Here is a 16809-nt window from a genome sequence, read left to right as displayed (position 1 = left end):
AGTATTGCATCCTCATCCTAACTTTTTACCAAAGGTAGTATCAGGTTTTTATCTAAACCAATAAATATAAGTAAGTGCGTTTACAATCTAAATGCAAATGTGATTAAATTAATTAAATGTGATTAAATTAATTAAATGTACATGAATCTAAGTGCAATGGATTGAATATCCTGAAAATGAGTGCACACTAATGTGCAAAGAGAAAAAAACACATATTAAAACTTATATGCATCAAGTGCTAAATGAGTGATCACATCGATATATCACCAAACAAAAAAATAATCAACAGTGAAAACATATAAAATAATGAATGAAGTCCATATGATAAACGGCGGAGAAAAATTTCATGAGCGTATGTCAAATTCGTGAAAATAGGAGAACACGTCCACAGTCCATCAAGCCGTAACCCATATAAGTGAAGGAAGAAGAGAAGAGTATATAGATGTGACTCCTAAATGAAGTGAATCCAAGAAATATTGAAGGTGGACCCTTACCCGAAATGGTGGACCTCCCTGTTGGCAAGGTCTTGTACGCAAGCAGATTTAGCCCTGTTCTTTGGAAGAAAAATCACTACATTCTCTTGATGTGGTGAGAGCAGTCAAAGACTACTTAAAGGCGATTGCTCAGATTCGGAAAACAGATGTTTTGTTCGTGTTGCCTGAAGGTCCTAAGAGGACAGGCAGCATCGAAATCTACTATTCTAAATAGATTCGACAAGTAATCGTTCAAGCTTATGCTTTAAAGAGGTAGATTCCACCCTCTCCAATCAAAATGCACTCCTCTAGGGCTGTTAGTGCTTCTTGGACAGTGCATCACACAGCCTCCATGGCTCAATTCTGCAAGGGGGCAACTTAGTCTTCAATCCATACATTTACCAGATTCTATCTGGTGGACATGTCACCTTTGGGCGCAGTGTACTGCAGGTAGCAGTATAAATCCTCTGTTCTCATGGTGCCCTACTTTGGTTGTGTCTCCCTCCCCTCAGTTGTCATTGCTCTGGGACATCCCACATAGTAATTACTATGGGTCTCTGTCCTGTGTTGTACGATTAAAGAAAATATGATTTTTATAACAGCTTACCTGTAAAATCCTTTTTTTTTTAAGTACATCACGGGACACAGAGGTCCCGCCCCTCTTTCTAGTATAGACGTGTATTGCTTTGCTACAAAACTGAGATACTCTCGGTATGGGAGGGGTTATATAGGGAGGCAACTTCCTGTTTAGGATGTACCAGTGTCCAGCACCTGAAGGTGGACTATAACCCACATAGTAAATACTATGGCTCTGTGTCCCGTGATGTCAAAAGAAAAGGATTTTACAGGTAAGCTGTTATAAAAATCCTATTTTTCCTTTACTGGCCTCAGAATGAGTGCCAAACGGCTGGCGGTTGGGCACCAGGGGTCTATATTTCAAATGTTGGATACATTTGATTCACAGGTCAGATGCATCTTCTACATTTCTTGAAAATTTAGCACATTTTCATGTTAGTGTATTTATTTAAAAAAAAATGTTTTGTTCTTCCTTAGCACAATGTCAGTGGAACTCCAAAATCAGAACTGCAATCTTTTTATCTAAAAGACTCTACTTTCAGAAAATGTGTGATTTGTAGGTCCATCATAAACATTCAATTCAGTTTTGTACACTTTCGTATGATTATTAAAGAGAAAAAATTATTCTGACAGCACTAAGGTAAAATATGACAGTTTAAACAAGTTCTAAATCTTAAATAGATTTAAAACTTGTTCATACTGTTATGATGCATACATCACAAAATCAGCCAAAAACTTGCCTTTACCTTCCTTGACCGAGCCAAATGCTCCTTCCCTTGTGTCTCACATACTTCCCCTACCTGACACTGCAGCTTAAAGTGATATTAAAGGCTCATGTTTTATTTTTTAAAAATAATAAACATGTTATACTAAGGCCCCTTTCACACTGGAGTGCTTTACAGGTGCTACAGCGCTAAAAATAGCACCTGTAAAGAGCCGCTGCTGTCTCTCCAGTGTGAAAGCCCGAGTGCTTTCACACTGGAGCGGTGAGCTTGCAGGACGTTAAAAAAAACTCCTACAAGCAGCATCTTTGGAGCGGTGTATACACCGCTCCTGCCCATTTAAATCAATGGGGCAGCGGGGCTATACCGCCGGCATAGCCCTGCCGTAGCAGCACTTTGCGGTGGTTTTAGCCCTTTCTCGGCCACTAGCAGTGGGGTAAGCGCGCCCCGCTAGTGGCCGAATAGTGCCACGAAATTGACGTTATAGCGCTGCTAAAAATAGCGGCGCTTTACCGCCAATGCACCCACCGCCCCAGTGTGAAAGGAGCCTTACCTGCTCTGTGTAATAGTTTTGCACAGAGCAGCCCTGATCCTTCTCTTCTTGGCCACCTGCTCCTTGCCGAGTGCCCCCATAAGACACACTGAGTGCGGCTCAGTCCTGACCCCCGCTCCGTTCTCACAGGCTGTGATTGACAGCCTCTGGCTCCCGCTGCTGTGTCCCAGCCAATGAAGATTCCAATGTACACGTTCCTGTAGAGATGGCTGTGTATGTAAGTGGGTGCTGAGGCAACCACTGACTTGAACCGAGAATAGCGAGAGAAAGTCACCAGCACATGTCTACAAAATGGGTCCAAAGCTTTATTCAGCGATCACATCGTTACAGGAAATTGCAACGTTTTGGAGCCACACAGGAGTCCTTCATTAGGCATGTGACCCGTCAGGGAGGGAGAGCTGCTGCTCTTGTGCAGATCACTGGATCGAAATGGGACTCAGGTAAGTATTGAGGGGATGCTGCACACAGAAGATTTTTTACCTTCATGCATTAAATGCATGAAGGTAAACAACCTTTAGACATTACAGCCACTTAAAAGTAGAACTTTAGGTTCCAAAATTAAAATGGGCAGACAGGCAGGATATTTGGTGCAGAGGAGACATGCTCTATCTCTTCTGCATTAAAGCTACTTACCTGCCTGTCCGCAAGCGCAGCTCATTGCACAAATTCGGCAATGGCAAATCTGACGGAACTTTCACACATGCACGAGAGTGACATCATCTCAGCCTGGCCAATGACAGTGGCTGGCGATCGAGGCCTGGAAGCTGGCTGCCCGAAGATGTCTGCGGCCAGCGGTGAGTTCCGGGGATGGCGCATTGCTGGATTCAAGGTGAGTATAGTTCCGCTTTAAAGTGGGAGACATTCAGCAGCTGAGGCAGTGCTGTCAAAACAGTGGGAAGGACTAAGCGTGGCGAGGTGCAGCTTGACAGACTAAAGGTTTGTGAATCATCAGTGACAAGGATGATAGCTATGTCCCCTGCAACATTTTCTCCTCTCACTGTAGTGCAAGCAGGCACAGCCTACATGAGATTGACAATAATTCTATGAATTCAGGAGCAGTACAGTTGCCGCACCAACACAGAAAGTTGTGTTTGGTGGACTTCGCTAGCAGGATAACCAGGAATCTGTGGGCTCTTGCAGTGGGACTGATAAAACTGTAATCAAAACAAAAATTTGGCACATTTTCTCTAATCTGATTAATTACTATATTGTCAGCACCTTGTAGTGGCCACAATGTCTGCCAAAATAAACGCATTATGGCTACTTGTAGGACAGAAATAAAAAATAAAGTGTGGCGCTAAAATAAACTTGTTCCTAATTGGGCAGGACCCACCAGAATATCAATCTGAGGGCCTAAACTAGCCCAGTGAGGTATTTAATAAAATGAGTTTTTATCAAATCTCATATCTAAAGAATGAGTGAAAGAGGACCAGAATAACAAGGTCATTACCCTTATATTCCCATAGGTGAAATATTGTGAATAAAATCCGATAGAAAACTACCAAATGGAGAATTAATTATATTGCCCTCAAGGGGACATAAGTATAGAGTTTGGTGAATGTGTTAATCAACCGTGAGAAAAAAAAAGGGGAAAAAAAGAAAAACATAAACTTAAATTGGATCAAGTGTATGTAACCACAAAGTTGTGAATCAACACCTGTTGTGTTAGTGGACAATTAAGCAAACGTGTGGGCCTGCTCAAAACAGGTACTATACAGATGCGTATATGTTTTAAAAAGCATATACATAAACAAAAAGAAATTGTCTTGTTATAAATGCAAATGTGTATAAATACAGTCCATGCACAAACTCAAATGAAATCAGGTGTGGGTTCAAATGTTAGTCCTATGAAGGTACATTGGGAAGTTAGGCCTCTAGGACTTCCTTCAGATGACCAGGATGGTTCCCATGTAATTAAATGGTAAACTGCAACTGTGGGTATAGATGTGTAAAAAATACTCTTACCAAAGGTGATGGACTCGCCAGCCAGCGGCTTTAGAGTCAGAATGAGCTTAAGATTAAACGAATAGTGATGGTTGTAGTGCTGCTGCATCCGTTAGTAGGGACGCTGGAAGGTGAAGATCCCCAGCAACACGGCCTCACGAACTCCAATGCTCAAATGATCACACAAATCCTCAGATATAAAAATCAGAGAGGAGATTCCACATAGCGTAAAAAATGCTTCCAAAAAAACTTTAATCAAAGTTTTAACAATCAAGGACTTACACTGGCTCATAAACCGCAACAGAGACCAGGTATGATAAAAGTACAATGGCTCATAGACAACAACAGAGGCCAGGGTACAAAAACGGATAAAAATCTCTAAAAAAGCGCTTATTCTATCATGGCATAACAGGCATATCAGACCCGACGCGTTTCGTCCGCTAGGACTTCAACTGGGGTATATGCCTGTATGCCACAGCAATGCCTATATATACAAAAATATCATTCACAAAAAGCCGCACCTGTATCCGCCGTGTGAGACGCCACTTCCGAGTCCCGAAAGATGTCAACATCATAATAAACCAATCATGGTGGACAAGTATGGGATTGTGAAACCAACCCTCGGAATGGTATTACCAATAGCGCCGTGTTCATCGCCCTCACCAATACTAAAAGTCAGGTGGTGGTGCTATAACCAATCCGGGCTGGCGCGACCAGTCATGATTCAAATGACCGTCGCAACGACACGCCCTCATAATTCAGGGCCGTCCCTCGTAATGCGTTACGAGACACGTGCCGGCCACAGAAAAAGTTACTAGGTGTCTCAGGAAGCTAATGGCCAATCGAAACACACGTAAACAACGCGTGACATCGATTGGAGCGAATCCCGGAACTAAAAATAAATGTCTATACGAGGTGGAACGCACATGCGGTTCACACCTCTATATGAAGTGAATATCCAGTGTGACTATAAACGTCCAGGATATGTGGAACGCAAATGCGCTCCACCAATCTCTACGCTGCAATGGCATACTTACAAAGAAATATACTAAAAAAGGGCTTGAAATTTGCTCCCCCAAAAAAACTTAATAAGTTCAACACCTTTATAGACATACAAAAATATGTACGAAAACTTAATGTACAGCGACATATACTTTCAAATCCTAGGAGACCGCAGATAGAAGTGAGTTCACATATTGTCCATTCAGGACTTTCTAATCCCTCACTCTTTAACCCACCTGGGTCTACTGCCCCTTCCATCAAGGTCTTTCGCGACCTGGTGTTGCAAGATTTAGATAAGTTGCCCGTTAAAAAGATTTTCAGTGACCCCAACATTAAAACCGGACTTAGACAATTATGTGAGCGCAAAGATTTAATTGTAGATAAACAATACTCTCGCGCCAGTGGTAGCAATAGTGTGAGCTTACAAATATGGAAAAATAAATATTGAAAAATTAATAATTATAAATTGATGAATTAGAATGATAGATTAAAATTGAAAAATTAAAAATTAGCCTACATAGAGGATCAGTAATTAAACTGACCCAAAGAAGTGTGTTACCCGTGGATGATCAATAGATAACCAAAAAAACACAAAAAAAACAACACAAGTGCAAGCTGCTCCCCTTAATTTGAATGAGAACAATCAAATAAGGAATGGTATACAATAGGGGGCGCTAGAGACCTAAAATCATAGGAACTGCCACTAGAACCACACACAATCCTCATCAAACGCAGTGAGTTATATAGTACTGATTGTGCTAAAGCAAAAATATACCAAATACATATTATATAATAAAAATAAAAAAATATAAATAAAAATACAAAAAATACAAAACATATATATATATAAATTGAAATTAAAAGTATAAAGTGATATGATCAAAAAAGTTCTTAGTGCAAGTGTAATTGATATAATCGTGATGGTTGATTGTCCCAATCCATTGAAGAGATCAGAGCAAACAATTAGTTGAAAAACACCACCAAAGCAGACACATAAATCTTCAAAGATGCAACAAATCTTGCGATGATATAAGGGTTCCGTCACCAAAGAGGAAAAAATCACCTAAGGATAATAGATATCTGCTTACCAGATACCAATGACTCCTTTAACTAAAAAGAGAGTCATTAGCGCTTGTACAGGATTGTGCCTGTTCACATGAAGGCTGGAAGGCTGGGTGGTGCTTTAGGCATAGATCCCTCCCGTCCCATTCATTCAGGATAGGAAATATGAGAAACAAAAGGGAATCTCCATAGTGTAAAACCGTTTAATGCATAAAAAAGAAGAACAATAAAATAGCCAAATGGCCTCTTACATTGATCGGTGCCTACCCGGCACTGGGACTACTTGCATGTCAGGGTGAATGGTGTCCAAAACCCTTTACATCACATCGCACATGCGGCGTGCGTTCCACCCCGTGCGTCTAGCCAGATAATCCGGAAGTTGGTAGGACGAATCTGAACATGTGACCACGTACCGCTCCTGCCCGGGAGCGGTACGTGGTCACATGTTCAGATTCGTCCTACCAACTTCCGGATTATCTGGCTAGCTAGACGCACAGGGTGGAACGCACGCCGCATGTGCGATGTGATGCGAAGGGTTTTGGACACCATTCACCCTGACATGCAAGCAGTCCCAGTGCCGGGTAGGCACCGATCAATGTAAGAGGCCATTTGGCTATTTTATTGTTCTTCTTTTTTATGCATTAAACGGTTTTACACTATGGAGATTCCCTTTTGTTTCTCATATTTCCTATCTTGAATGAATGGGACGGGAGGGATCTATGCCTAAAGCACCACCCAGCCTTCCAGCCTTCATGTGAACAGGCACAATCCTGTACAAGCGCTAATGACTCTCTTTTTAGTTAAAGGAGTCATTGGTATCTGGTAAGCAGATATCTATTATCCTTAGGTGATTTTTTCCTCTTTGGTGACGGAACCTTTATATCATCGCAAGATTTGTTGCATCTTTGAAGATTTATGTGTCTGCTTTGGTGGTGTTTTTCAACTAATTGTTTGCTCTGATCTCTTCAATGGATTGGGACAATCAACCATCACGATTATATCAATTACACTTGCACTAAGAACTTTTTTGATCATATCACTTTATACTTTTAATTTCAATTTATATATATATGTTTTGTATTTTTTGTATTTTTATTTATATTTTTTTATTTTTATTATATAATATGTATTTGGTATATTTTTGCTTTAGCACAATCATTACTATATAACTCACTGCGTTTGATGAGGATTGTGTGTGGTTCTAGTGGCAAAGATTTAATTATCCGACCCGCGGACAAGGGTGGAGGGATAGTTATCTTAGATAAAAGTGATTACCACCTTGAGATGACTCGGATTTTAAGCGATACTGAAACGTATAGGAGACTGTATGTTAATCCTACAGCTACTTATAAAAAATCACTTACTGACCTAATAAATACTGGTTTCCAATTGGGAATCTTGGACAAAAAAGAAAGAAGTTTTTTAGTTCCAGTTGCCCCCAGGATCCCCGTTATATATTATTTACCCAAAGTTCATAAAAGTATCACCCAGCCTCCAGGCCGTCCTATCATTAGCGGTGTTGATTCCGTTACTTCCCGCATAGGGAAATATATAGATCATTTCCTCCAACCCATTGTACAATCTGTGCCTTCCTACCTAAAAGATACTAGGGACACCATCACTAAGTTGAAGAATATTACTTACAGTAGGGACTTACTCCTAGTCACGGCTGACGTAACGTCGCTATATACCTGTATTCCCCATAATTTGGGGATAGCGGCAGTTGAACTCTTCCTATCCAGGGAAGAGTCCATTCCTAAAACCCAACAACGATTTATTATGGACTTGTTGAGGTTTGCTACCAAACATAATTACTTTTGGTACAATGGCGACTTTTTTATCCAGCAGAAGGGAGTGGCCATGGGCGCCAAGTTCGCCCCAACTCTGGCCAACATTTTTATGGCCCGGTGGGAGGAGGACGCCGTCTATGCCCTGGACCCTCCGGAGCTAGTGCTCTGGGCCAGGTATATAGACGACGTCCTCCTCCTATGGAGAGGCAGTGCGGAGTCCTTACATGCTTTTCTTACTACACTAAACGCCAACAATGTTGGGATTGAGCTAAAGTATGAGGTCAGTACTTCGGCAGTCCATTTTCTTGACTTGGAGATAGTTGTAGTTGATGACCATTTGGAAACAAAAACGTTTTTTAAACCTACCGACCGGAATGGGTACATTCCGGTCGATAGTTGCCATCATGCGACCTGGCTGAAATCAGTACCACGCAGCCAGCTCACTAGGATCAGGCGAAATTGTAGCAGTCTGTCTGATTATCATTATCAGGCACGAATCTTAAGATCCAGATTCATTGACAAAGGCTACGACCCAATACTAGTTGATGATGAGATTAAAAAGGTTTCCTTGATTAATAGAGATTCGCTGTTGATAGAGCAATCTAAACCAGTACAAGACAACAAACATAAGTGGTCTTTCTTAACCAGTTTCTCTACACAGCATAAACAAATCATATCCAAACATTGGAAGGTCCTTAGAAATGATCCCGTACTGGGCCCTTTGCTCCCTGAGCGTAGTGGGATCATCTATAGGGGTGCTCTATCTATCAAAGGTCAGATCGCTCCTAATGTCATAGACCCCCCTGTAGTGCGCCCTCCTTTCTTCAAAAATATGAAAGGGTTTTTTCCCTGCCGACGCTGTAATGTTTGTCTACACAGCATTTGCGGGAGGAAAAGAACCGAGACATTTATTTCAACCTCTACTGGAAAAGAATATGAAATTAAACATTTTTTGACATGTGAAACACGTTATGTGGTTTATTTGATCACATGTCCATGTAAAAAACAGTACGTTGGTAGGACTATACGCACCTTCTCCGTGAGAGGGAATGAACATATTGCCAACATTAAAAAAGGCCTGACAAATCACAGTGTCCCCAAGCATTTTTTAAGGTGTCACGATCGGAACCCAACTGGGACACAGTTCCAGGTAATAGATAAGTTTATTCCACACTGGAGGGGTGAATCTCTTAAGAGGGGTGTGTCTAAGCTGGAGACTTTTTGGATCCACCAATTAAAAAGCTATTCGCCATTTGGTCTCAACATCGATTGGGACATAAATGCTTTTATCAATCGAGCCTAAATATATGTCTTTCAATTTGTTATGTTTCTTTGTCCCTTAGGCCACTAGATTCCTCTATAGGTTTGATACATTTGAGATCACTATATATACGTTGATCGACATAAGAGATATATTAGAGACATGGGTATTTTGTGGATATTGCATACTGGTATCCTTTCAGCTAATTTTGATAGCGTGGTCTACTATTGCGATCACTATATAATATAAATATGGAATGTAAGCGCCGTGTGCGCCTTGTGAGACGCCTTAACAATCTCCAGGGTCACTATTCAATTATCTATTTCTGACTTTGGGACCCTTATTTTTATATTTTTATATTTTAACTTTGAGTTTTATTGATCACCGCAATTTACCACTCCAAGGTTTATGTTAGAAGTGCGGTACACGCATTAGATCCATACACATATTCTCCATTCTCCCCCCTTACGTGAACTTAAGTAGTTCACAAAAAGCGGGCTTTATTTACTAATTATTTACAGTTTCTTGTAAATTCCGTTTTTTTTTTAGTATATTTCTTTGTAAGTATGCCATTGCAGCGTAGAGATTGGTGGAGCGCATTTGCGTTCCACATATCCTGGACGTTTTAGTTCCGGGATTCGCTCCAATCGACGTCACGCGTTGTTTACGTGTGTTTCGATTGGCCATTAGCTTCCTGAGACACCTAGTAACTTTTTCCGTGGCCGGCACGTGTCTCGTAACGCATTACGAGGGACGGCCCTGAATTATGAGGGCGTGTCGTTGCGACGGTCATTTGAATCATGACTGGTCGCGCCAGCCCGGATTGGTTATAGCACCACCACCTGACTTTTAGTATTGGTGAGGGCGATGAACACTGCGCTATTGGTAATACCATTCCGAGGCTTGGTTTCACAATCCCATACTTGTCCACCATGATTGGTTTATTATGATGTTGACGTCATCTTTCGGGACCCGGAAGTGGCGTCTCACACGCCGGATACAGATGCGGCTTTTTGTGAATTATATTTTTGTATATATAGGCATTGCTGTGGCATACAGGCATATACCCCAGTTGAAGTCCTAGCGGACGAAACGCGTCGGGTCTGATATGCCTGTTATGCCATGATAGAATAAGCGCTTTTTTAGAGATTTTTATCCGTTTTTGTACCCTGGCCTCTGTTGTTGTCTATGAACCATTGTACTTTTATCATACCTGGTCTCTGTTGCGGTTTATGAGCCAGTGTAAGTCCTTGATTGTTAAAACTTTGATTAAAGTTTTTTTGGAAGCAGTTTTTACGCTATGTGGAATCTCCTCTCTGATTTTTATATCTGAGGATTTGTGTGATCATTTGAGCATTGGAGTTCGTGAGGCCGTGTTGCTGGGGATCTTCACCTTCCAGCGTCCCTACTAACGGATGCAGCAGCACTACAACCATCACCATTGGTTTAATCTTAAGCTCATTCTGACTCTAAAGCCGCTGGCTGGCGAGTCCATCACCTTTGGTAAGAGTATTTTTTACACATCTATACCCACAGTTGCAGTTTACCATTTAATTACATGGGAACCATCCTGGTCATCTGAAGGAAGTCCTAGAGGCCTAACTTCCCAGTGTACCTTCATAGGACTAACATTTGAACCCACACCTGATTTCATTTGAGTTTGTGCATGGACTGTATTTATACACATTTGCATTTATAACAAGACAATTTCTTTTTGTTTATGTATATGCTTTTTAAAACATATACGCATCTGTATAGTACCTGTTTTGAGCAGGCCCACACGTTTGCTTAATTGTCCACTAACACAACAGGTGTTGATTCACAACTTTGTGGTTACATACACTTGATCCAATTTAAGTTTATGTTTTTCTTTTTTTCCCCTTTTTTTTCTCACGGTTGATTAACACATTCACCAAACTCTATACTTATGTCCCCTTGAGGGCAATATAATTAATTCTCCATTTGGTAGTTTTCTATCGGATTTTATTCACAATATTTCACATATGGGAATATAAGGGTAATGACCTTGTTTTTCTGGTCCTCTTTCCCTCATTCTTTAGATATGAGATTTGATAAAAACTCATTTTATTAAATACCTCACTGGGCTAGTTTAGGCCCTCAGATTGATATTCTGGTGGGTCCTGCCCAATTAGGAACAAGTTTATTTTAGCGCCACACTTTATTTTTTATTTCTGTCCTACAATTTGTCTGATTGTGGTGTTGGCAGCTTTTTATACATTGTTTGGGATTGGCGCAATATTATTTTACATTTTTTTTGCATTATGGCTACTATTTGGCACTGACAGTGTAAGAACTAATGTTAGAGAAAACAGGGAATTTTCATTCTGACTGTACAGCTGTTTAATACGTCTGCACAAGGAACGTTTTATACACCCCAAAGTGTAGATACATTTATAAGTAAGTTCTGCCATAATCTATATATTACTAGACAGTGGTGACGTGAAAGAGTGGTCAATAAAGGATGGGGAAGCAAAAGGGATGGCATGGGAGACAAGTTTTTGTCCTAATTCCGCAAGCTAATTTACAAATTTCACTGTAGAGGTGATAAGCACTGATAGTTGTTTCTTTCACCAGGAGAAAACTACAAATCCGAACACGGAGGAAATTAGCGTTTATGAAAATTTAGGTGATCTATTTCCACAAAGTTATACTACAGAGGAAGTACAAGAGTCGGAGTCTGGAAAACTACAGGTTTTAATGAAGCTTTTGCAAGCAATAAAAGAGCACAGTCCATCTGAGAGGTTGGTATATAAGCAGAAGGATTTTTAGGATCTGTGCTGATGGGCTTTGTTAGTGTCAGGACTTCTCCTGTTCAGGTACAAGTCTATAGGAATGCAAAAGCAGCACAAAGCAGATTAATACAGTTTAGAAGATTAAATGCAGGTCAGAAGATCAACTGCAAGCTAAATTAACTTGTCAGTTAATTCTAAATCTAACCATACACTGAACGAGCTGGGATGAAAAAAATAAACAAATTCCTCTATCCACACAAACAGGTGGGTGGAGGAATCTCCCCCTGCCAGGTCATTGTTTTCTGACAGAGACACCCACAGCTGGAAAAATAGACTGATCAGTGGCTACAGCCAATGATCAGAAAAGTTTTCCAATATGTCTCCTCGACAGAAGTCGATCAAACAATCAACTTCTATTGAGCAGGTACTGTATGTCCATGTCCTGATCAAAATTTGACCTATCTCTGCTCAAATGTCAGTCATTGTATGACCAGATCTCAGATTGGTTGCATGACACTGAAATGTAGGCTGGGCTTTACATTCAATAATAAAATGATTCTAAAGGTTGTAATAGAAAAAGAAACAAATATGGTATACTTATCTGCTCTGTGCAATGGTTTTGCTCAGAACAGCCCCAATCCTCTTCTTTTTTGGTTCCTCACTGGCGGTCCTGGCTCCTCCTCCCTTCTGAGTGCCCTATAGCAAGCCTCTTGCTATGGGGGCACTCGAGCAGGCTCACTCTCAAGCCACTCTCCCATGAATGTCCATTTACACACAAGGAACGTCTCGGCCCCACACCCCACTCTCTCCTCATGCTGTGATTGACAGCAGCAAGAGCCAATGAGGAGACAGAGACCTCGGAGAGCCGCTGCTCTCATACAGCTGGATTGAGATGGGGCTCAGTTAGGTATAAAGAAAACTGAGGTTAAAGTATGCATTAAAGTATAACTAGAGGCAAAACATTTTTTATTTGTTTTGGATAGAGTGCAGAGGGATTGGAAAACCTGTTAGTTTTTATTGCTGTCTGTGCCCCTGTTAAGGAGATTCAGCCTCTCTTTTTGTCCTGTTTGCTATTATCATTGAAAGTAAAAGTAAAAGAAAATCACCTATTTTGGGTTGTCCCCACAAAAGTAATAGAGGGGAAATCTTCCAATGGGGACACTAGTTCTGGTGACCTGGGAGTCCCCAAGGAATTCCCTTTAATTGGAGGGATTTCCTCTCACTTCCTGTTTGGCTTTGGGACAGGAAGTGAAGAGAAATCTCCCCAATCGAACACAAATTGCAAAAAAAAAATTGACAAGGCTTATAACCCTCCCTTACTCCATCCAAAATGGGAAAAAAGGTTTTGCCTATAGTTCTACTTTAATGTAAGAAATCTTCTGCCTTTAGAGCCACTTTAATGACAGGATGAGTGCATGGCACTCTGACAAATATTTTAGTTATAGTGCATTTTGTAAGCATTGTTATACCCTGCTGTTTTAAGCCATTTTCTAGTTTTTCACTTCCTAAGTGATGATTGTTGAGAAAACGAAACAATATAAAATGCTTTTATTAGTTTTCATGTACTTTAAAAGTAATCTAATTACGATGAAGGCGCGTAACACAACACAGCGGCTGATTTTTTTTTTTTAAATCAGATATTTTGTTGTTAGCACATACAAAACCATGACACAACACTGGTTACAGCTTCCATCGAGATCCATGTTCATATCATGATATTTGTGTATATAGTGAAACAGTCATCTTTCACATTAAGTGCAACTTCATGAGATGTAATGTATTCGGTATTAAAGTCTCAACTGAAGTTACAGACTAACATGTTGTCAAAAATAAACAATAAGAACAACAGCAGTGGCTGTTTTTTTTTAAAGGAGTAAGGCATGTTCACCCTGTAAAGTGAGTTTTCCCTAGCTTAGTGAAGAAGTGCGCTGGCTTCTATTTTACATTCATGTGCAGGGAACAATCAAGTTGTTGTTTTTATCTTGCACATGATTTGGTATTCTTTGTAAAAATAATTTTCACCCATTCACTTAGTGAAAGTTCACCTTGCAAAGTAAACATGCTCTACTCCTTTAGTAAATCAGTCAATGTGTTAAAAAGAGGAACAAAGGGAGACAATTGAATTCAGAGATTTCTGTCTCCGTTTCTATAATCCATTGAGGAACACAGGAAGTCCTAAAACTTTGGGTTATACCTTCGCCCACCAGAGAATTGGACACCAGCAAATAAAAAACAAACTGTAGGCTAGCCTAGGATAACTCTATCTACTACCAAAAGCCTGGTGTTTGGCGTCTGGCTCTCAACACTATTAAAGGTCAGGTTTCTGCCTTTTCTATTCTGTTTCAGAGACCGTTGGCCTTTCAGGTCAATGGAGACCTTAGTACATGGGATCGCCCATGTTGGATTATCCATCTGTTCCCCAGTGCCTCTGTGGGATGTGAATTGGTTTCTCTTCTCTTTTCAGAAACTATCAATTGAGCCTAGAATCATTCCTCTGTCTAATCTCACCCACTAGGTGGCACTCCTTGTAATCGTCACCTCTGCAAGGTGAGCTTCATAATTAGCAGCCTTATCTTGCTTAGGTAAAGGTGCTGTTGAAGCCCAGTACCTCTTCCTGCAAAAAGAAGTTTCTGCCTTTTACCTCAACCAGGATATTGTTTTTCTGTCCTTTTGTCTTTCTCCAGCTTATCATAAGGAAATTTTCCTCCAATGCCTGGATGTGGTTCAGGCTGTGCAAATCTGTCTCTCAGCCACTGCTTCTGTCGAAAAGACCAATTCCCTTTTTGTCATTCCAAATGGACCCTGGAAGGGTGCCAGGCTTTTCATTCCACCATTTCTAGGTGGCTTGGACAGACCATCATTCAGACGTGTGCTCTCAAGGATCCGCTTCCTGACTTTCCTGGTAAGGTCCATTCTGCTAGATCTCTCAGTGTCTTTTGGGCTATTTGTCATCAAGCATCTGTTTCCCAGATTTGTAAGGATGTCAACTGGTCTTCTGTTCACACGTTCTCTAAGTTCCACTAGAAGGATGCTTCGGGCTCAGCTGATGCCAGCTTCGGGTTTTTCAGGTGACTTTTTGAGCTGCAGGCAGTCCCCAGTTCTTTTTTTTTTTTCTTGAGCCTGTAAGGGATTGTTTGTATTGCCCATTCCTCAGCAGGACTGCTTTTGGAGGTCTTGAAGGTTCAAGGTTCAAGACTTCTTGTGTCCTTTAGCTTAAAATGGTTATAAAGGTTGAAGTTTTTTTGTTTTTTTTTACCTTAATGCATTGTATACAATAAGGTAAAAAACCTTCTGTGCTGCAGGATCCCCCCACCCCCTCCGTATTCTTACCTAAGCCTGATCTTCAACCAGTGATGTGCACAAGAGCAGCTGCTCTCCTGTCCCTCCTCACTGGGTAGATTGATAGCAGCAATAGCCATTGGCTCCCACTGCTGTCAAACTCTGTAGTGGGGGGTGGGGCCAAACCACCCTGTCTGTGTCAATAGACGACGAGTGCCTCCATAGAAAGCGGCTTCCTATAAAGGCACTCATCGAGGAGGAAGAGAAAGGAGCGCCGGCAGAGGACACCAGTAGAAGAGGCGCAGGGCTGCTCTGTGCAATGTTTTTTATAGCATGTTGTTTTAATTAAAAAAAAAAATCCAAGGCTTAATATCACCTCAATGAACTCCAAGAAAAGGATTTCACGGCGAATACAAAAATCATATATTCTGATTGTACATCGAGTATTGTATTGCGAGTACAGAAAAATGTAGAGACACAATGATATGCGTGAACCCTGAATATGAATAGTTGTTGTGGGGTAACATGCGATGTTCTTTTTTTTAAATTCTTTTTTACAGACAGGTTTAGAGCCGAACTCCATTCAAACGGCCATATCCAAATGTTTATTATGTACTATATAATGCCGCGTACACACGATCGGACTTCTTGTCGGAAAAAAATATGATGGCTTTTCCGACGGGATTCTGCTCAAGTTTGCCTTGCATACACACGGTCACGCAAAAATTACGACTGTCAAGAACGCGGTGACGTACAACACTACGACGAGCTGAGAAAATGAAGTTCAATGCTTCCGAGCATGCGGCGAATTGTTTCCGAACATGCGGAGGGATTTTGTGCGCCGGAATTGCCACAGACGATCGCATTTTCGGATAGGAACTTTTCCCGACCGAAAAATTGAGAGCATGCTCCAGCCAGCAAAAGACTGATGGAGCATACACACGGTCGCATTTTCCGACGAAAAACTCTCATCGGTCTTTTGCGGGCCGAAATTTCGATCGTATGTACGCGGCATAAGGGAGCTATTTTACATATCAGAAGATTTGTATTTTTGTCTGCCCTCTTCTGAGTTTTTCACAGCTCTGCCACACAGCATGGCCCTGTGTGACATGGGAGGAGACCTGTTTTTTTTCTCAACTGCAGTTAATGAACACCTACAGGTCTTGCCCCTCCCCAGCCAGTGACTGGACTATGAAAGGAGAAGGAGGAGGATCATGAAATTGGGAACAGAACAGAACAACATGAATAAGCCGGGTTATCAGAGGAAGATGGGTGGGGAGTATTTTAGGATATTGTTTTTAGGAAATACACATTAGAATTAATTTGGGAAATGGATGCAGAATATTCACCTTTTGTAGATTTATAAAACTGAGCTCCAGCCTCACTTTTAGTCT

At 41.0% G+C, this 16809-nt stretch overlaps 1 protein-coding gene across 1 annotated transcript in view; it reads left to right on the top strand.

The window, feature by feature from the left end:
* Window positions 1-16809, top strand: part of RAD54B (RAD54 homolog B) — a 170980-nt gene that overhangs the window by 133959 nt on the left and 20212 nt on the right. Inside the window, exon 11 of the mRNA XM_073631973.1 lies at window positions 11979-12145. Within this exon, the coding sequence (XP_073488074.1) occupies window positions 11979-12145 (167 nt within the window). The remainder of the gene's footprint in view (window positions 1-11978; window positions 12146-16809) is intronic.

The sequence above is a fragment of the Aquarana catesbeiana genome, linkage group LG05 (genome assembly GCF_042186555.1).
Source record: "Aquarana catesbeiana isolate 2022-GZ linkage group LG05, ASM4218655v1, whole genome shotgun sequence".
Classification (NCBI taxonomy): Eukaryota; Metazoa; Chordata; class Amphibia; order Anura; family Ranidae; genus Aquarana; species Aquarana catesbeiana.
Note: the sequence above shows the minus strand (reverse complement) of the source record. Positions and strands in the feature narration are given on the sequence as shown.